The 22,026-nt window shown below is 43.1% G+C and overlaps 1 protein-coding gene across 4 annotated transcripts in view; it reads left to right on the top strand.

Moving 5' to 3' along the window:
- LOC131038391 (aldehyde dehydrogenase family 7 member B4) overlaps positions 1–22,026 on the top strand; it is a 116,438-nt gene that overhangs the window by 77,456 nt on the left and 16,956 nt on the right. For all 4 annotated transcript variants that reach the window (XM_057970812.2, XM_059216807.1, XM_059216806.1 and 1 more), the window contains exon 9: positions 19,276–19,321. In XM_057970812.2, the coding sequence (XP_057826795.2) occupies positions 19,276–19,321 (46 nt within the window). The remainder of the gene's footprint in view (positions 1–19,275; positions 19,322–22,026) is intronic.

The following is a 22,026-nucleotide window of genomic DNA, read 5'->3' as shown; positions in this document are numbered from 1 at the left end:
CGAACAAGCCTGACACTAGGTAAGTTGAGGCGAAGAGAATTGATCTTAGGTCCTATATGGGACGAACCCAAAGCCCTTAACCAACTATGCCTCCCCTTCGGGCTATATAAATATGGTATATATTATTACATAATACATATTAATATTAAAATGAATTTATCTATATTAATATAAAATATGTTTTATATTACATATTTTATGTTGATGTAATAAATTCATATTAACATTAATATGTGCTATATAATAATACATATATTTATATTAATAGTAGCAAGGCATGTTTTTAATACGAGGATGCTTTTTGGCCATTTTTTCGGAGATAAGGGACGACTATGAAAAAGCAGGGATTTTTTTTTAAATATAGAGAAAAAGATTAGACTGGAATTGAGATTTCACATGAGAATTGATAAACAAATTACCAAAATTTAAATGCTTTCATTGTCAATGTGCATACATATTATATAAGAAGTATAACCAAATGCCCAAAGGCCCCAAGTTTCAACTATAAAATGACAAAAAACATTGAAAATATATGGCTGCCTCTAATTAGCAAATTCAATTTGTAGGTTTGTGTCAAAATCAGAGTTTGAGTTTGAGTCACTCCTAGTATAAGGAGCTGCCTCAAGCAATGGAACCCCAACCAATCCTTCTTGTGTCTCCTTGTCATCAATCTTTATAGCATCTTCGGGATCACCCCAACATAAAGTTGGAGTCTGTTGATCCTATAGCTGCAAAGCACTATGTACAACCACCAACTTCTTTGATCGTTTAGAGATAAGGTTGTTCCTCTTGATTGATTGGATGAAGTTATATGTGGACCAATTCCTTTCTGCAGCAGAGGTAGGGTCATTTAAGCTAATGTAGCTCTATCTGACCTCGCTTCTAGTTTGCTGAAGGTTGGAACATGAAGATTGATAGATGCAAGTCCCTATGTGCGAAGTAAAGCAGACTCCACTTCAATATACATTTTTCAATTCAAGGGGCTTTCACGAGTGCCCTTCTTTCACCGCTTCATCATGAGATAGAGGCACTCTTTTAGGCTTAGCTACATACCATTTGGGATTTAGAGCATAGGCTGGCATATGAAGTAAGGTGTTCATAGTGTTACAATGTCACATCACAATGGGCCTAAGAAGCTCCTCATAAAATCCCAAAGCAGGGTCCTTCCTATGAATTGCTTGCTTCATCTACCAAAGTGTGCTATCAAAGGTCTCATAAATCTTTCCAAGGATAGGAGAGTTAGTATAGCATATCTTATTACTCGCACAATAGGTTGAATGAAGGAGCAAACTTATCAAACAAGTTTAAAAATTAAAATCTTCAAAAAGAATGAAAATATTTTACAAGTTAGAAACATGAATAAATTAACATTTAAAAAATTAAATAATAATAAAATCAGCAATTTTCTTACCTCATTGTGGACCACCAATCATCATCAAGGATTTTTTTTCACACTTCCTACTAGTGTTCGTTCCATTGACCATCTACCCTACTTTGAATTAACCACCCATTAATTGTAAAGCCTCTTGGACCTCAAGCATCCTCTAACAAAATGACGTAGTTGGTGGATTCAGTGTCCATGGACTTGATGAATTCCTTCCTTGAAAAGGTCCTAAACAAAGCAAGTGAAGTGTGATGGTTGTCAACTAACCAACACAATTACAACTTAATTAACTAGTTTTATTTCCGTGTACAATATTGCCGCCAACATCATCCCCCCCAAAAGAAAAGTCGTCTCCAGGCGACTTACAACAAAATGGAGAATACATGGGGCTTACAAAACCCAAAATCAGAAAAAAAACTAAGGGGGTGCAAAGGGCGTCCCTGATGAAGAAGGCGCTGGTGGTGGTGTAGCGGTGGACGCCAAGCGCCCACGGAGCTCATACACTTGCTCCGTCCTCCTCTTTAGATCCCATTCCGCTACCATCTATCGCTCCATAGCAGTCTTTACCATATAGGCGGCCTCCAACACCTCCTTATCCTTCTTGTCCACACTCTCCAGTGCACTGACCAATCGAGTTTCCAACAGCTCTCTGGATGCCCTTTCCTCTTCCAACTGTATCAACAAGGCAGACTTCTCTGCTACTAAAGTGTCCATCGCTGTTTGGGTCGGTGCCATGGTAGCCTCCAGCTCCCGAAACCTAATAGTCAGCTCCTCTCGAGCTGCTGCTACGCGCAAGGCCTCAACTGTGGTTGCCGTCTGTTGTGTCCTCCAAAGCTCAAGATAACCTTCACGGAAGGTCTGCTCCACCTCCCGCAACAATGACTGCATCCGGGTCTCGCCAACCCCTTTGGTGAGGCTCCAAGCCTCCAACATTGCCTGGTTCTCTGTCTCAGGCCACCCGGCACACTCAAAACACCTCCCAAACTGCTCTCTGCATCCGGTGTGGGCAAAGGTCAACAGTCCCTCGATCCGCTCAACCATGGCGGCGTCCGCCTGGAGTGTGGCAGATGACTCAAGCCGCTGTGCTCTCGGAGTCATCCCGCTAATGAATTGCTCCAACTCTCCTGTACCCTACTGTACTCCCACAAGCACCTCCCCCCCCTTACGGGCTGGTGACTACAACTGCAGGGGGTGACGCAACCCTCTGAAGCGCCCTACTGCTCCGGGAACTCCCTTCCTCTAGATCAATGATATCCAAGGAATGCATGGTCTTGGCTGGAGATAGAGCGGCCTCTCCCGCTGGTGCCATAGGTGTAAGCTGGTAGCGACTCAACCACGCACTAAGGTCATCATGAAGAACGCCCGCTTCCATCATTGCCTCCTGCATATAGCCTGGCAACCCTGGCACATCCTATCCTGTCACATCCGGCACATCGTGCACCATGGAAGCCTCTGCACTCGCCAAGGTCTCCACCCGCGGTGGTGTCATCGCTATCGTCACCCGAGGCTGCCCAAAGCTAGGAACTAGCACTGTGGTGACTACGCTCACTGCCCCGAATGACCGCGGTACCGCCAACTGACAAGTCTCCGGTAAGCGGGTTGGTGTAAAGTGGACCTGCACCTGTGATGCTAAAACAGACCCTTCTGTACCTGTCGATTCCACTACTTCCTCTTCAGGCCACTGGTCGCCTCTTCTTCCTGCCAATCGGAAGCTCCCTTCGCTCACCTGGGAGGTGTTTGCGGATTCCTCCCTACCGCTATCGGCATCCTCCTCTGCATTGGACTCTTCTGTGTCGGACATGGTGGCCTTCTTTCTTTTTGTGCCCAGACGTGCCTAGGCGCCATGTGCCAAGACGTCCAAGTGAGACCAATAGAATATGGGCGGCTGGTTTGGTGCAACCCGTCCTTGCGGCTCCAACGGCTGTGAGCCCGGGGTGATCTGCATGCGGACTGCATCCAGGAATAACCCAATGGCGTGATGCGACATGTAGAACTTCTTGTATTGCAGCGTCATGAACTCGTCCATCCTATCTGCCAATAGTGATGCCCAATCATAAACCACCCCGTTATGCAGCCCATTCATCAACGCTATTTGTGCGATGGCTATGTCCGACGCGCGGCTGGCACCTGTGAGGCGACTCTTCACCACGGACAACAGGCATCGCCATACTCCCTTGGCGAAAAATGTTTTCTTTACCCCTCGACTCTTGCCTGCACTCTTGAGGCTATCTTTTTCTCCCTAGGTGAGGTTATCGCGCAACATCAACTGCAGCAATGTGGCACGATTTTCTGGAGATATTTTCTGTGAAGTGTCTATTTTTTTTCCTTTCACCCCCGGTATGCCAAACACCCTGGTGAACTCGCCTATCGTGAATGAAATGGTTATCTGCTGGTGTTGATAATCAAATACCGACTGGTGGCGATGTCTCTCATAGCTGCCAATCATGGCACGCAAAACCACCTCAAAGTCCTTTATACAAAAAACTGGCATCTGGACGGCCCAGTGTACCTGTGCCTGGCGTAGGCTTTTCTTTATCAGATCATCTTGAGGTGTCTTCGCCCACCAGTTTCGATAGTCTATTCCATTCAGACCTTCAAACATAATATTATCTGCTGTTACCTCATCCCTATCCTTTGTCGCCAAGGGTTTTGGACGGTGCTTCTTGCTTTTTTGACTGCTGCTCATCCAGAGGCTGTGTGCAATACACACCCCAGATGGCAAAACCTGTTTTCTTGTGTCTGCACTCACTTCTGAAGCTTTTTGCCCTCCCTGCAACTTGTCTTCTAACGGCTGCAACCGTTTTCGCCAATCTGCCTTGTTCTTATTTGTGTCCATTAGTCCCGAATTAATTCTTTAATTCTGCTTTTATAGCTTTAAACCCTTGCCACTTCCAACTGCCAGCGTTCCCTTTGTGTTTGTCGGTCGGTAGTACGTGTATGGCGGGTGGGTGTACTTGGCGTGCAGGTGTGCCCATGCAATCTCCTCCCTCTGGGATATTTTCCTTCTTACGGTGGCTGGCTTTGCGTTGCAATTTTTCCTTCCTACGCTGGAATGTTCTCCCTTTGTGCGGCTGCGTATTTGTGCCTTATGGCGGGGGTTTTATAATCGCATGGGTGTGGTATCCACCGCACCATGGTGGTGTCCACCGCCAGTGGTCCACCGTCGGTGTTGCCACCGCACGGTGGTTCCACCGCCGATGGTCCCACCGTGACCATTTTCTTTTTTTTTTTTAAGAAATTGCGACCGTACGGTCAACTGTGTACGACCGTACGGTTTTTTTCTTTTTTTTGTTATTATATCTTCTAGAGGTTCCCGGATCGGTCGCCCGTTCGTGGTAAACTTTTAATTTCGACCCGTTGACGGCGTTTGGTATCTCCTTCCCGTCAAGCATCCACAACTTGATCGCCCCGTTGGCATTGACCTCGCGTACCTTGAAGGGTCCTAGCCATCGCACTTTAAATTTTCCTGGTTTGATTTCGTTCCTCCCATTAAATTTCAACACTAACTGCCTCGGAGTAAACTTCATTCACCGAAGATGCTTATCGTGCCAGACCTTCTGTCTTTGCTGGGCTGCCTCTGTCGCCCATTGTGCCATCATTCTTTTTTCCTCCAACTTGCTTAAGGCATACAGTCTCTCTCTCAGGCTCTCCATATCCCCAAGTCTATTCTCTACCGCAATGCGAAGGCTTGGCACCATGAATTCCACTGACACCACCGCTTCTTGCCCGTACATGAGTTGGAACGGAGTCTGACCTGTGGTCACTGTTGACGTGTTTTTTATGCACATGCGAACACAAAATAAAATACCTAAAGGTATCTTATCCTCTCTTGAATAAAGTCTCTGAATGTTGAAGATATCGCGAAAAGGATCAGTCAGGATGACTTCAAGGTTCTTCGTTGTAGGATCTCTACGTGTGGATAAGCTCTCTGTGGTATGATGTGATTTTGGTGGAATCACAAGGGGACTTTTACACTTGATGACCTGAACGTCTGATTTGTTGGAATCACAGGATTTTACTAGCTTAGATTTGAAAAAAAAGGAAAAAGGACGAGGGCGAGGAAAGGATCTAATTCTGATACTAAGAATGTAAGAGCAATGAATGATCTTTGATGAAATTCTAACTAAGTCTTGTTTTGACATCCCAGGACCATCTCCACAAGGTTAGTGCGATCTTCGAAGGAAAGCTTTATGATGTTCAAATCATCACTGCAGGCATAGACACCATCAGGCTGATGCATATCAATGAAGAAGCGACAATTGAAGTTAAGCTTAAGCTGAATGATCCCAGTTGATTACACAAGGCAAGTCTGCAATCAACAAACTGCTAGTAGTATGGATATACGAATTTCACCATCAATCAAGCACATTTCTTCCACTCATCTAATAACATGAAATCAAATATGAGAAGTATAGAGACCATGCAAATTGTTGAATCGACCCATGAATTTCACCATTTCTTCAATGAAGTTTTACAAGTCTTTTACAACAACACCTTGGCAACAATCTTTGCCTTCTCTCTCTACTCTACTCTAATTGCTATTCTATCAACTGACTAATTCACTATTCTAACTATTCACTCCCTACCTTCTAACTACTTCCAACTGCCTTTACAAAATGAAGAGTCGGGGCTTATATAGTGCCCACAATACAATTCGATGGCTTAGATGAATTTTGAGATCAATGGCCAAGATTCAACAATGAAAACCCTAATTAGGGTTTGTTACAACCATTACATAACATTTAATGCTTGGCCAATGATAAAATTACATTTTAAGGACACATGTCATCTCTGGAAAAATCGACCAATGGATAGCTGGGGTAGGTACATCGAAGTTTGTGCCACCTCCCATGAGTTAGGTACATTGAATCTAGACACGCTAAGGTGGACCAACCCGATTGGAGGAGTGATGACTGGGATGCCAACTCGTCTGACACTTGGTTGATGCCAATTTGATTTTGCTGAGAAGCTAGCTTTAATTGACTCTTCTGAAACTATTTGCTCCTTCAATGAACCCTTGCTCTAACTTCTTTTGTCTTTGATGTGCAGGATGATTGATGTACCTCGCCTTGGAATGCTAGATTGGAAGAAGTTATTCCTGATGATGCTTGACCGAAGAAGGCTGTCCTTGTTGATGCTAGACTGGAGGAGGTCGCTCTTGTCCTTGCTTGATCTTCTTGGATGAGAACCTGCCAACTTGTAGATCCTCCGGACTTTGGAGTCGCCATCTTGATACCTACACAACATTTCAAAATTAGTAATATATCTTGAAGTGTAGAAATTAAACTTGAAAGGAAGATTCAAGATTTTAATTAGGAAACTTCATGATAAATCTTGAGTTATCATTTCCTAATTAACTATGCCAAACTTAGAATTTTCAAAACAAAAGTTCAAAATTCAAACTTTGAACAAGGATGCTTGGATAGTTTCGCCATACCTCCTCTTGAGTATTAAACTCTAAGAAATGATGCAAAAATAGATGAATTTCGCTAGGCAAAATGTAGATCAAAGTTCTCTCTTGGATAAAATGCGCCTCCTTTAGCCTTCAAAAGAATCAACTCCACTTCCCTCTAGTCTCCAACACTTGAAATAAATTCGCTCCAAGCAAACCAGATTTTGCACCTCCAATTAGCTCTCCAAATTCGCTCTTAAGGCAATGATTGAATGATTTGAATTGTGGAAAAACACCTCCAATATATAGAGCGCTCACCCCTTTGCTCCCTCCAGGCCGACTTGGCAAAAAAGAGGTTAAAAATAAATAAATTTCCAAAAAAGGGGGGCCGACTTGGCAAAATAAGTGAAAATAAAGCCTTGTGCGCTCTATATTTAATTTTAAATGCCTCCAAGATAGAAGTTCGATTTTTTAAGGCTTAAAATTAATTTTATTAAATGCCAAAATTTAATGTCAATTTAATCTTAATTTTCCACATGCCTTCAAATTAGCAATTTTAGCGGCCTAATGCAATATGGAGAATATTAATTTTTTAAAACAAGGCTTAATGAGATTTCATGAGGATTTCGCCCTGGACCCTCTCTGAGGGTCAGGAGCGACTCTTGATTTTTAGCCTTGAATATTCCACATTTCAACTTGAAAATCTCCTGGAGGGTAAATTGATATCCCGTTAATGTGTTGCACTTCAAATTTGACATTTTTTATGAGGAAAAATAGGTGAAAATGCAAATTTCGCTCTGGACCTTCACTGAGGGTCAGGAGCGATTTTTCATTTTTTGCTCAAGTTTAGCACTTTTCGACCTCCAAAACTTCTTCAAGATGTTTCAACTAGGTCCTTTCACGGAATTGCAAACTTAGCCCTATCCAATTTTGGAGAAAAGGTGTCTTTTTGAAGTTTCTCACTGTGGGCCCTCTTTGAGGGTCAGGAGCGATTTTTTGATTTTGAGCTTGATTCTCCATCATTTTTCATTAAAACTTTGTTCATCATTTGGCAATGTCCTTCCTTAATCCACTCCAACCAAATTCGCTTTGGTGTTGCAAGGTAAAATGAGGATTTTCAACAATATTGCTATGGGCCCTCTCTGAGGGTCCGTAGCGATTTTTCACTGTGGGCCTTCAGTGAGGGTCCGGAGCGATTTTTTATTTTCTGACCAAAATCATCAAGTTTTAAATGCAAAATAATATTCATCCTGCTCTTGGAGGCCTTTTCTCCTTGTCCAAACCTTGCCTTAGCAACATTTTGAAGAAAACATACATTTTTTGAAAATCTCGCTATGGGCCTTCAGTGAGGGTCCGGAGCGATTTTTTGGTTCTAGGCAAATTCCTTCATCTTTTAATCTTCAAATCATCTCCAGGGCATAACACATCACGTTCTCCTCCTGTCCAAGCAAGATTTTATCTCAATTCTTCAAACCAAGGAGAGAAAACTGGAAAATCGCTATGGGCCCTCTCTGAGGGTCCGTAGCGATTTTTTGAATTGCCTTCAAAATATTGATTCTCAACGATTTCTTTTCATTTCAAGGCTTTTCAAACATCACTTCTAACCCATGCCTAACCTTAGCTTTCCTCAAACTTGGATGAAAATTTCCCATTTTAGGTTTCTCGCTGTGGGCCCTCTCTGAGGGTCCGGAGTGATTTCTCGCTGTGGGCCTTCAGTGAGGGTCAGGAGCGATTTTTTCATTTTAGGTTGATTTCCCCTTGTATTGATCCTCCAAATTATATTCAACGGATAGAACATGCTTTCCTTCATCCCTTCCAATCATAAAATCACTTTGATCTTGTAAGAATAATGCATATTTGAAAATCTCGTTGTGGGCCCTCTCTGAGGGTCCGTAGCGATTTTTGCTACTTGGACCAAAATGCTTCACTTTTCGTCTAAAAATCACTTTGCCAAGGAAGATATCATCTTGTTCTTTGTTATCAATAAAAATTCATGTCCAAGAAAGGTCCAAAAATGTGCACCCAAAGAAAATTGTTGTGGGCCCTCTCTAAGGGTTAGGAGCGATTTTACCCTTCCTGGGCAAAACTCCTTCAATTTATCATCTTTGATCAAGTCTGGATACTTCATTATGTTCATTCTATCCTTCATCATGCTCTTGACCTCTCAAATCGACCAAATAAAGCTTGTAATGACCCTTATAAGATTTCTCGCTGTGGGCCCTCTCTGAGGGTCAGGAGCGATTTTTCTGTTTTCAACAAGGTCCTTCATCATTTCAAGCCAAAACTTCTTTAGGTGGGTGGAGAAAGTCATTCATTTCCCTTTCATGCTCAAAACTTAGTCCTTTTCCATTGCAAAATGAAGTGAATCAAAATCTCGCTGTGGGCCCTCTCTGAGGGTCAGGAGCGATTTTTCGCTGTGGGCCCTCTCTGAGGGTCCAGAGCGATTTTTGAATTTTTGAACTCTCCGTCAGGATAATTTTATGGAATATAACATTTAAGTATAAGTGACATTTCCTACTTTAAGTTATATTCCATATATACTTTCAGGATGTTTGAGAGTGGTTTCAGACCTCCAGGAGCTATATTGCAAAATCTAGTTTTTGGAGGTTTTTCAGTTTCCAGACTTAGTCAAATTTCAGGATCAGGACTTTCAGATTTAGCCAAATTTCAGGATCAGGACTTTCAGACTTAGCTAAATTTCAGGATAAGGACATCACTCCAGCAGGACCTGCTATCCAGGTGATCCCCTTGGCGACACTCAAAATGCAAAGGCTAACAGACAAAACCCTAAAAGACCCAGAAAACAAACCCTAGAAAGCAAAAAGAAGGGGGGTCCCCATTTGCAATGGGGTGATGTGTGAAATGGTCACAACAGTCACTTTGTAAGTCGTTCTGTAGGCCCATAGTACAGAGGGTAATTTCTCCTCCCAATCTTCCTTTTCTACTCCGCAGGACTTGTAAATTACCAATACCAATATTTTGTTTGTGGCCTCGACCTGGCCATTGGCACATGGGTAGTACGGGCTTGATAATGAGTGAAAAATCTTAAACTTTGAGGTTAACAGCTGTATGACATGGCTCACGAAGTGGCCCCCCGGTCACTGGTCAACTGAATAGGTATACCATATCGCGTAATGATTTGTTCATAGATAAATTTAGCCGTGCTTACTGCAGAGTTATCTGGGAGAGCCCTCGTCTCCACACACTTAGTCAAGTATTCTGTCGCAACCACAATGTACCGGCACCGTCGTGTGCGGCTAGCCTTAAGAGGCCCTACAAAGTCGAGTTCCCATCGTTCGAAGAGTTCCTGTGCGTGCGACGGATTGAGGGGCATGAAGTCCCGCTTCAGAGGTTTGCCTGCTTGTTGGCAAGTGTCGCACCCCACGACCCACTCCCTGGCGTCATGATGTACGGTTGGCCACCATAGTCCTACTAGAAGCACCTTGCGGGTTGTAGTGTCTGGGCCCATATGTCCACCCGCGGGTCCTTCGTGTGCCTCCCTTAATACGCTCGGGACTTCTTCCTCCATTACACAACGCCTTAATACCTGGTCCGGCCCCATTTTGTAGAGTAAACTGTTAATGAGCGAAAAAGTCTTGCTCCTTAATACGAGCTTTCTCCGTTCCCTGGGAGGCATACCCTCCGGAAATCAGGACGTCGACAGGTATTCTCCAATCTTCTTGTACCACGAAGGAAGTACGACTATTTGGAACAAGTGCGCATCCGGAAAATCATCATTTACTCCCTCTGGAGGTTCCCCCGACTTAATCCAAGACAGTTGATCGGCTATGACATGACTTCGCCCTGGTCTTACCACAATTGAAAATGTGAACTCCTGTAGTAGCAATAGCCAACGGCTTATCCTCCCCTGGATAATAGGCTTGTTTACCAAGTACATGAGTGCCTGATGGTCTATGTAAAATGTGAATGGTGTAGCCAGTAGGTAATGACGGAATTTCTGTACGGCATAGACCATGCCGAGGGCTTCGCGTTTTGTGGTACTGTAGTTCTTTTCAGCCTTCGAGAGCAACCTGCCGGCGAAATAAACGGGGTGGTCCAACCTGTGTCCTCCTACCTAGGCTAATGTAGCCCCGATGGCATAGTTTGAGGCATCCACGTGAACGTGGAATTCCTTATCCCAATTCGGGTATGCCAGTATGGGTGCTCCCATCAACCTTGTCTTCAGCTCTTCAAATGTCTTGCTCTGTGGCTTTGTCCAGATGTATGGTTCCCCTTTCCGTGTCAGCCTATCCAACGGGTGGGACACCTCAGCGAAGTTCTTGATGAACCTCCTGTAGTACCCCACATGACCAAGGAAGGACTTTATCCCCATGACGTCCGTAGGAGGTTCCATTTCTACTATTACCCGAATCTTGTCCGGGTCTGTTTTCAATCCTTCTTTACACACAATGTGTCCAAGCAATCTTCCCCGTGGTACCATGAATCTACATTTCTTCGGATTGAGGGCCAACCGTGCCCTCCAACATCTTTCTAGGCACTCCTCGAGGGTTTTTAGGTGGATGTCCTATCCGCTGTAAATAGACCAATCGTCCAGGAAGGCTTTGAAGTTCCCCATCGACATCTTGTCGAAGATGTGCAAGATGATGCGCTAAAAGGTGGCAGGTGCATTGCATAGACCGAAGGGCATTCGGTTGTATGCATACACACCGTCCTCCACCACGAAGGTTGTTTTCAACTTATCTTCCTCCGCGATGGATATCTGGTTGTACCCAGCGAACCCATCCATGAAGGAATAGATTTCATGTCCAGCTACTTCCTCCAAGATGTTGTCGGTGAAGGGTATGGGAAACGGGTCTTTAATAGTGATAGCGTTCAGACACCGGAAGTCTACACAGATCCGGATCTGATTGGCCTCTTTCTTGAGGGAAGAGACACCCATTCGCTTGTCTGAACTTTGAAGATTATGCCCGCTTCCAACATCCGCTCAATTTCGTTGTTCACCCGTGAAGCATAATTCTTGTTCATATGGTAAGGCCACTTCCTTATCGGCTGGGCTCCCGGTACCAATGTTATTCGATGTACACATAACTTTGGGGGAACGCCCTTCAGGTCCTTGTACATCCATGCAAAGACATCCTTGTATTCAAGGAAAATTTTGAAGGCTGTAGCCTTCAGCATTGGATTCCAGTCATCTCCGACAAGGATGATCTTGGGGTCACTCATCCCCCCGAGGTTTGTCTCCTTTAAATTGGCTTGCTGGTATTTAATGGGCTCCTCCTTCGGGAATTGGTGTGCCGGTGTCTCGTTCATCGAGGCTTCCCCTTCCTTGTACTAGCCATATTCTGGGGGAAATATATTTGGTTCTTCCTCGATGCTCAATACATTGCACGAGGGTGTAAATATTTCATAGTCTCCCATTTGCCAATGGAAGAGACCATTCAAGGAGTCCCCGTCGTCCCTTGAGCATGCCTCTAGTTCTAACACCCCTTCGTCACTAGGCTCCATGCGGCATCCGTCTCCGTCCTCCCCCAACTGGTCTCCCTCAGATTCCAAGTTGGAGGAGGATGCCAACTCCTCACTCACCATCTGCGTACGGAGATCGATCACGTACTTCCTTCCCACGTTTTCCAAGGAAAGAGTATTCCGCTTCCAGTTATGGTTCGCTTTTGCTGCAATGAGCCACCCACGCCCGAGAATGGCGTCATACCCTTTTTGCTTTAGCGGAATTACTACAAAATCCAGCACGAATGGCTGCGTGCCAATCATCACTTGCTGGCCCATGAGGGTACCAAGGGGTTTAATCCCATGTTGATCTGCCCCTAGTAGGTTGAACGTGGGGGGCCACAACATAGGCTTTCCCAGTGTTTTCCATGTCGCTTCTGGGAGCACATTTACTCCCGACCCTCCGTCCACAATAGTGTCTGTCAAGGTAGTCCCCAGTATGCCCATTTCTACCACCGCCGGTTGGCATCCGCTGTTGACTACCAACAACATGGGGTCGATCATGGGGCTTAGGACCTCCCTTAACGTAGGGTCGGCTATGGGGCTCACGACCTCCCTCATTTTCACTTGTGAGGGTACAGAGTTTAAGATAGCCGTTTTTAACTGCGGCATGGTCTCCAGGAGGTCTTGAATTCTCACGGGTACCTCCATCTGCAATATTTGCCGTAAGATTTCCTCTTCTCCCCTCGTCTGTGGCGGACTTGCGGTTTGGTGGCTATTCTGCCCTTGTGCGGCCATTTCCTTTGTGATCTTGTCTCTTGCTTCTCGCACTCTCTCGGTCTCCGTGTGGGGATTTGGGTATGCACCCTTGTGATTGCCAACACTTTGCCTTCGTGGGTTCTATGTTTAGAAGGTTTACACCAGGCTTCGGGCAATTTGCGTCCTCATGGTCACCTGGCCTGCACCATCGGCAGAGGTGCTGGGGGGTGGCTTCCTTTGTGCAATCGCGGGTGAAGTGTCCCCACTGATTGCAAGCCCTACACTAGATCATTGGCCGACCCTTGGCGTCATACTGGATCCGGTTTCCATTATTGTTACTGTTGTTATTTCTTCTTCCGCTGCGTCTCTTATCCCGGTACCCTCCAGATGATGCCGTTGTGTTAGTTTGTTGGCCTGTACCCGCTGGTGCGGATGTTGTGGCCTGCTCCGTGAACAACACCTGGTTCATTTGCGTACTTCGGGTTTTCATGTTGTATGGGCACTCCTTGGTGGAGTGTCCCATCAATTGGCAAATCTCGCAGAATGCCTTCTTTGGGCAAGTACCCTTTGTATGCCCCTCCTCTTTGCATTCAGTGCACCATATGTCCCCTTCGGTCCGACCAGTGCTTCTCATTGTTTTGAATTCCCTCCTCATTCGCTCCATGTCTTTCTGGAGCGCTTGCACCCGTTCGCCAGCCTCACCATCGCTGTTGCTTTCCTGTGAAGAGTCATCCTCTTCGGACGAGCTATCCTTCTTTTTTTTCTTCTATGTCTTGGTCTCGCTCTCGAGATCCATTGCTCTATTGTATGCGTTTTCGTACGATGTCGGTGGAACAATTTTCATCTTCTTTCGGAGGGAGTGTTTCAATCCCTCCACGAACCATCTCTTTTTCAACCCGTCCGCTGGTTGACTCTCCATTTTCCCCAACAGTTCCTTCAGCCGCCGACTATAGGCTCGGACAGTCTCATTCTTGTTCTGCTTTGTTCCATAGATTTCGGCGACTATTTCATTGTCATCTCTCAGGAGGCGGAACTCTATCCCAAACTCCTTCAGGTTGGGCCATGTGCCGACTTTGGCCTTATCCATATCTGAGTACCAGTCTATGGCCACTCCCCTCAAGGTTGCTAGGAATTGTGTTACCCATTCGTCTTGATCGGTAACACCATTTGCTGACCATATGGTTTCGCACGTTCGACAATTGTAGACAAGATCTTCCTTCCCGTCGCCGTTGAATTTCGGTAGTTTCTGTTTACTCGCCATTGATGGGGGTTGTCTCCCCTGAGGTGGCTATGGCTGTGTCTGAGCCCCTGCGCTGCTCCCTCCGGCGCCGGTGGTGTGTCCTGCGTGGGTGACTGGGGGTATGGTGTTTTGCCTGCCGTGTGTCGCACCTACAGTCGTACGGTTGTCCTCCCCTCCGTTCTCACCTGCGCCCACTCTTGGCTCCCTTTGGTGATCCTCACTTCGTGGTGTAAGGGATAAATTTCTAAACTGATCCCGAGTCTCCTCGACTAGATTCCGCTGTAACCTTGTTTCCTCCAGAAACTCTTCGTGGCTCCGCACCCTATGGTGTTCTGGCGATGCATAGAAATTTCCCTCGGCTTCTGCACCCTCCGTGACACCTCCTTGGTTCCCTTTGGGCCACCCTTCGGCAGGTCGTCCTTCGGCAAGTTGCCTCAGCCTCCGTCTACGTTCTACTTGCTGCTCCAGAATCAAGGCCCTCTGCGTGGCCTCCCACTCGTCCGTTTCTGCTTTTTTATTTCTATCTTTATTCAATAGGTTGGGCATTAATTGCCGTACATTTCCATAATTCACAATACATAAACCAAAACACGTCTTTATTAATTCATTTCGTCAGATACAACTCGTGTCAATGACACTTTTATTCGAATATAGAAGGTTCAAGGTTCAATTCCTTCCTGGCCTGGCGCCATCCCGCTCGGCTTCCTGACAACTGCTTTCTTCGTATTGTTGAAGAATTTGTTGGCGTCGCTTTTCCTGGGCAATCCCCTCCAGGCGAGCTTGTTGTGCCAGCGATGCCTGTGCAAGTAGCCGGGGAAGATGGTTCAACAACCGATTTACTGCCGGGCTAACCTCTAGTGTTGTCCACATGGCACTTGGTGGGAGGTCCGCCTCCGTGGCCTCTCGTCGGACGTAGGTCTCGATGGCTACCTGGAGCAGAATTGAAAATTCCCTCGTTGCAGTGTCTTCTCCTATGTAGAGCTCTGTTTGCGCGTCGTCGGTTTCTAGGTTTATCTCACCAATGGGTAGGCCCATCGTGTCCATGTGCCATCCACGTCTTCCGTTCCCGAGTATGTCTAGGCAACGACGCCAAATGTTTGCCCTCTCAGTAGGGCGCTTCAGAGGGTTGCGTCACCCCTTGCAGTTGTAGTCACCAACCCGTACAGGGAGGGGGAGGTGCGTGTGGGAGTACAGCAGGGTACAGGAGAGTTGGAGCAGTTCATTGGCGAGATGACTCTGAGAGCACAGCGGCTTGTGTGATCTGCCACACTCCAGGCAGACGCTGCCATGGTTGAGCGGATTGAGGGACTGTTGACCTTTGCCCGCACCGGATGCAGAGAGGAGTTTGGGAGGTGTTTTGAGTGTGCCGGGTGGCCTGAGACAGAGAACCAGGCAATGTTGGAGGCTTGGAGCCTCACCAAAGGGGTTGGCGAGACCTGGATGCAGTCGTTGTTGCGGGAGGTGGAGCAAACCTTCCGCAAAGGTTATCTTGAGCTTCGAAGGACACAACAGACGGCAACCACAATTGAGGCCTTGTGCGTAGTAGCAGTGTCAGCTCGAGAGGAGCTGACTATCAGGTTTTGGGAGCTGGAGGCTACCATGGCACAGACCCCGATAGCGATGGACACTTTAGTAGCAGAGAAGTCTGCCTTTTTGATACAGTTGGAAGAGGAAAGGGCATCTAGAGAGCTGTTGGAGACTCGATTGGTCAGTGCATTGGAGAGTGTGGACAAGAAGGATAAGGAGGCAGCCTATATGGTAAAGACCGCTATGGAGCGGCAGATGGTAGCTGAACGGGATCTAAAGAGGAGGACGGAGCAAGTGTATGAGCTCTGTGGGCGCTTGGCGTCCACCGCTACACCACCACCGACGCTTTCTTCATCAGGGACGCCCTTTGCACCCCCTTAGTTTTTTTTCTGATTTTGGGTTCTGTAAGCCCCATTTATTCTCCATTTTGTTGTAAGTCGCCTGGAGATGACTTTTCTTTTGGGGGGGATGATGTTGGCGGCAATATTGTACACGGAAATAAAACTAGTTAATTAAGTTGTAATTGTGTTGGTTAGTTGGCAACCGAGGGGTGGCAGTTGCGGTGCGACGGTTGGCGCTCGCACCCCCTCGGTATCTTTATATACTTCCGAATGTAACTTGGGGAAACGATTATGAATGGAATAACATCTCTTATATTGCATCTGATATCTATGGCATTATTATTCTGCATTACGTGTTTTATCTGTGTACTTTAAGTTATTCACCGGAGAGGGCAAACAACACAGATGTGAATGTGATGGGCTGCCTCTTTTTGGTGATCATCCTTGCTAGCTCATCACCAAGAATGATGAGAAAAAGTTATGATAGTGGATCATCCTGCCTTAGTCTACTTGTAGCAATGATTTAGGGGCGTATGATACCATTGATTTTAATAAACATAGTAGAAATAAGATTGTAAATCTAAGCAGTCTAGGCGCCTATGATACCATTGATTTTAATAGAAAGAGAAGTAATAGAAATAAGATTGTAAATCTAAGCAGTAAAGCCTTGTGAGAAGCCAATGGATTGTAACATGAGAAAGTCATTTGTAATATTAATGGTCAATGGATTTAGCCATATCTAGCTTAGTAATTTTAGTTGGGTAACGGCATGGCTGTGAAGAATGAAGAATATCCTGAATAACAGTAATATTATAAATGATTTTGTTGGTTCATGGTTGTGATAGAAAAAAATGCATGCTTCTATTATGATAATTACTATTCAAATGCCATAGGAATTTATACATTGCATAGGTTAGTTTGTGATCCTAGAAAATAGGAAGCACAATCTAGCTAATCTCAGTCATGCCTCAAACCTATTTTATATAGGTCTATATCTAATCAATTAAAAACCTTAAGTATAATATGTTGAAATAATTTTTACTTTAAGCGTCTTGTGAATCCTTTATTAATATTTTTTTACCACTATTACATTATACTTATTGTGCAATGTTCCTCGTATGCCCACCTTATTACATCTTGAGGAAAATACATACTTGCCTGTAAATTGGAACATACATCATTTGGCATACTTACAAATAGTACTGGGAATGGCCTCACTACCCTTCTTCAACAAGAATGGCCTCATTCATCAACACATGGGCTAGGAATACTCTTCAGCCCATACACTCTCTCCTATGTGATCAAGGACAAACACAACTGTCCTTAACACAATAAATTGTACGAATAGGGACACTCAATTATTTGTAAGACGAACTATGTGGGACTAGTCCTCGCCTCAACTATTTCTCACAACACCATTAGTCTTCAGTCATTTTGAGACTTACTAAACATCATGTCCTTCAGTAGGACATAACCTTACTGAATAGCTACTCATCAGATGAGACTTTACCTTGTCAAATGACATTATTTCAGCTCTAGCTTTTCACATTTATGGGTGATCACTATCTTCATCTTTGTAGTTTTTAGCTCTCAATTGCTGCTATAGCAAAAATCCAATCTTGGACTTAATGGAAAACTCTAGACTGGGAATTATCCTCCATACACTTTTGAAATTGACTCACTTGGCAAGATCATTCCCAGTGGTCCTGTGTTCCATGGAAATATGCATCTCCTTTCATTTGAAAAGCTTGTTAGGGTGTTGGGTTATATGGAAAATGCACTCATATACAAAAACTTTAACTTTAGGCTTTAGATAAACAACTTTTAATACCTTTTTTACTTAAAAGGATTTAAATTTTCTAAATCAGATGAGGCAGGGTAAAATCCTTTTTTTAGATTGTATGAAATGCATTTACTAGTCTTGGCAAACTTCCTTCAGAATCCATTTCCTGAATAGAGAGATACTGAATTAAAAACATGCCTTTGGGTGGACGTAGTGTTAAATTAAAAGACAAAATCTTAAAAATGTTATAACAAAAATTAGAACTCTCCACTTTTGACACTGTGCTTCTATGAGCCATGTTTCTGTGCACTTGGTGCTAATGCAAATGCACTTCACAAGCAACAAAGAGATGCTATAAGGTTTGTGAGCCCAAGATTTCCATGGGTCTAGTTCCTCTTGTACCGCTTCACAACTTTGAATCATCATTTTCTTCAAGTATATCCATATTTATGTCTCATGTAATTATACTTAACTTAGGATAATGCATATCCATGGGTCTGGTTCGCTTGTCTGAAGGCCCTAACCCGGGTTGGGTTCGCGACGGGTCCAGACAGGGTTCACCCAGCATCCCTGGGGTGAACCCTGTTTGGACCTGGGCGAACCCAAGTTCGCCGGCTGGGTTTAAGTCATATAAAGTGACTTTTAAACATTAAAAAAAATATATTTTTTTGCCTTTTTAAATAAAAAACCCTAATCAGCCCCTTGCTAAATACATTTGAAACCTAAAACAACTTCATTTGAACTATCAATTGGCATTTGGCATTGATCAATGATGAAGTAGCATACTATTAAATGTATTTAGATTTGTAATTTTGTATATTTATTTAAATTTTTTTTTGTGTATATATATATATACGGATGAACCCAACCCACGAACCCAAAAGGCAAAATTTTTTTTTGCCCAAACCCATGAACTGGGTTCGCATCCTTGAACTTGAACCAGTAACTTAGCCCAACAACCTAAACTATAATAAGTTAAATATCTCTTACTAATCCCTTTTTGATTTTTTTTTACCATTATTACCTTACTGATATTTAATATTCATAATAGAGGGAAGAAACATAGATATGTTGGAAGAGATAATTGGATTTGGAAGAGATGTGAGGTGCTGGTATTAGATAAATGATTTTTCTTTCATTGGTTGTTTTTGACTTCTTTTCATCATCTAGCTAATACCACTAGCTAGAGCTCAATCTTTTCTAGAATTAGTCTGTAATATTCTTCATTAAAAATTTCAATTTATGTTTTTAAATAAAATTTAGTAAGATTTCTATTTAAAAACCATTTTGTTACTGTGCATAATATGCCTTTTCTAAATGCATTTGTATTTGTGGTATTTATTTGTTTTATATTCTATAAATTTGCATTTTAGTGATTTTGGCATACCTAATAGTGCATATCTTAAAGTTGTTATTCACATTTTTTTTTTCATTTTCATTGTGTAGGATGGAATGCATGCATTGCGTTGGTGTGTGGTAACTGCGTTGTTTGGTAAGTATTTATACAAATTGCAATAATCTTATATTTCTACTAGATCGTGATTTTTGTATGTTATGCACTCTATTTATGTTGTAAGGTCGGAATGAAAGCAACTCCAGTACACAAAAAGATTGCTTTTCTTTCTCATTTTTCTCGTGCAAATAGATAAGGGCCCAAATGTTTTAAATATCTTAATTTATATTTAGTTTGACAGTTTTCAAAAAGCAGCAGATTATGTTGGGCACATGATATCTCAATATTAAGGAAGATATGGTTGATTATTTATTGCATGAATGCAAAATTTGTGTAAGGGTTGTATTGCACTCCATTTCTAATTGTTACTAATGCTCATGCGCTCTCTCTCTCTCTCTCTCTCTATCTCTCTCTATCTCTCTTTACGCATATATATATATATATATTGCATACACACATCTATCCATTGTCACACATACATAGACATTAGATTTAATAAAGAACTAGCAATTTTTAAATCTCCCTACGAACAAAAACAGCAAGATAGTACTTTCAAATGCAAGCAACATGAAAATAATAGTATTCTAATATTTATAGACTATATTCAAGGTGTATAAAACAAAGGAAATGGATTATAATATATCCACTCTAGTCATGCACAAGTCAAGATGACATGTTCTAGACGAACAGTGAATTGGAGGACTGACTTGACATGTAGGATTGGTGGTGTCAAGTGAATTCATCTTGATGAGGAAGAGGTGGCACCTAGCTAGCAATAACCAAGGAGATGAATGATGAAAGATCCCCACTCCATTTTTTCCCCAGTCTAATCCAAATTAGGAGGTTATGTGCAGTGTTTAATTTCTGATAAGTCTTTGGCCAGCGTATATTTGGATGAGGTTTGACTGGATTTTGTTTTTGTTTTGATTGGTTTTGAAGTTTTTGCAAGATTCTCGAATATGACATAAAGAGACTGCTGATTTAAACTAATACAATGCATAACACACAAGGAAGGTAAATAAGTAACTGTCATTTGCTTAAAAGTGCAATGTATGTACCATTAACATGAACTCATAAGTCTGATGCAAGTTTCCAACCCATAGATATATAGAAATCAGCTCCAATTAATGTCAAAACCCTATATACATTCTAGGGTTTGAAACCCTTCTACCCAAAATGGAGCGGCTAACTGAAATAGAGCTGGAAAAAGATGGAAATGACCTCTAAAAGGTCAGCCCTGCAACTGATTGAAGAATACCTGCCCTCTAACCAATAAATCTGCTCAAAGATTCCCAAAAGAGGCTGCCATATGCACACTAAAGCTGAAATATGATGGAAACTGACACCCGGAGAGATGGGTTTTCGTCCAAATCCCCCAATTCTTCCAAGAGTTGGAACAAATAGATAGAGAGAAAAAAAAGAAAAAAAGAAAAAATGAAAGATTATGAAAAAACTTATTGAAATGCTTGCAAAGACAAATAGGTGAGTCATTGATCCGATGAAGGTACGATCGTTGAGATCCATTTTCATACTTTACGACTTTCCAATACTTCATTTACCAAAATAAAATTCCTGAGCGGATCGAATAAGATTTCACATATCTTATCAACATTGAAGAATACCTGCCCTCTAACTGATAAATCTGCTCAAAGATTCCCAAAAGAGGCTGCCATATGCACACTATAGCTGAAATATGATGGAAACTGACACTCGGAGAGATGGGTTTTCATCCAAATCCCCCAATTCTTCCAAGAGTTGACGTTCCTGGAAGCCCAAGCTGTTGATCTGAAAAATGGAGATGTAAAAATGAATCCAAATGATAGGCAAAATGCCTTTTTATCTATTTTGGGTTTACTATTTGGCCTTAAAATCATAAAATATAAGGGTCTAATTTCTCATTGTGAACTTGGCCCCCTTTTAAAAAACAACTTAAGTTACTAGGATGGGGGGGCACTTTTCACTGTTCCTCTTATGTTTCTCTGTTACTATTCACTTTTTACTATTCATATAAGGCCAACTTTAATATTTCAATTTTAATCATGGTTTCACCCCAAAACTCCAAACTGAAAGGCTCGTAAAGCTCCCTGCTCCTTGCTGAGCTCCACAACCCTCGGTTGGGTTCCCCAAACTACCCTGCTGACCTACGGGACCCCCATAATAGGCCAATCCCAGCTCAGCTGCCTGTCACCTAGGAAGGGGACATTACATAATATAAGGTGTAATTATATAATGACTACGACTACATTGCACATCAAATGAATCGCTCACATCATTTGTGTGATTATCAATGAGAGATGAATTGGAGAGAATATTATATTAACACCTTTTGTAATGGATCCGAGTGAGACTAAACTAAACAATTCATTATTATTTGTTGGAATAAGACCTTTGTAAAGAGAAATTTATATGTGAACTCTTTATTATTCTTTGTGAATGACTAGTCTCAAGAATCTAATCCTCAACATTTTCTGCAAATGCATTCCCCGTGGCCACTGCCTTGATCTCCTTGCATTGTGTTCCATTGTTACATAGAGTCTATAGGGTTGTTGGGTTGTTGATGGAGAAATTTTTTGTACTTGGTGGCCTTTTGCACATTAAATATGTAGGTTTTGTCCTCGTATGAACTCACTAGGATCAATTTTGTCATAACTTCACTTTGCAAAGAGTGGTTGCTAGGTTGAATCTTGGACGAAGAATGGCAGCATTGGAAAGAGAGCGCTTACCCCTGACAAACTATTACTTTA

The sequence above is a fragment of the Cryptomeria japonica genome, chromosome 2 (genome assembly GCF_030272615.1).
Source record: "Cryptomeria japonica chromosome 2, Sugi_1.0, whole genome shotgun sequence".
Taxonomy (NCBI): Eukaryota; Viridiplantae; Streptophyta; class Pinopsida; order Cupressales; family Cupressaceae; genus Cryptomeria; species Cryptomeria japonica.
Note: the sequence above shows the minus strand (reverse complement) of the source record. Positions and strands in the feature narration are given on the sequence as shown.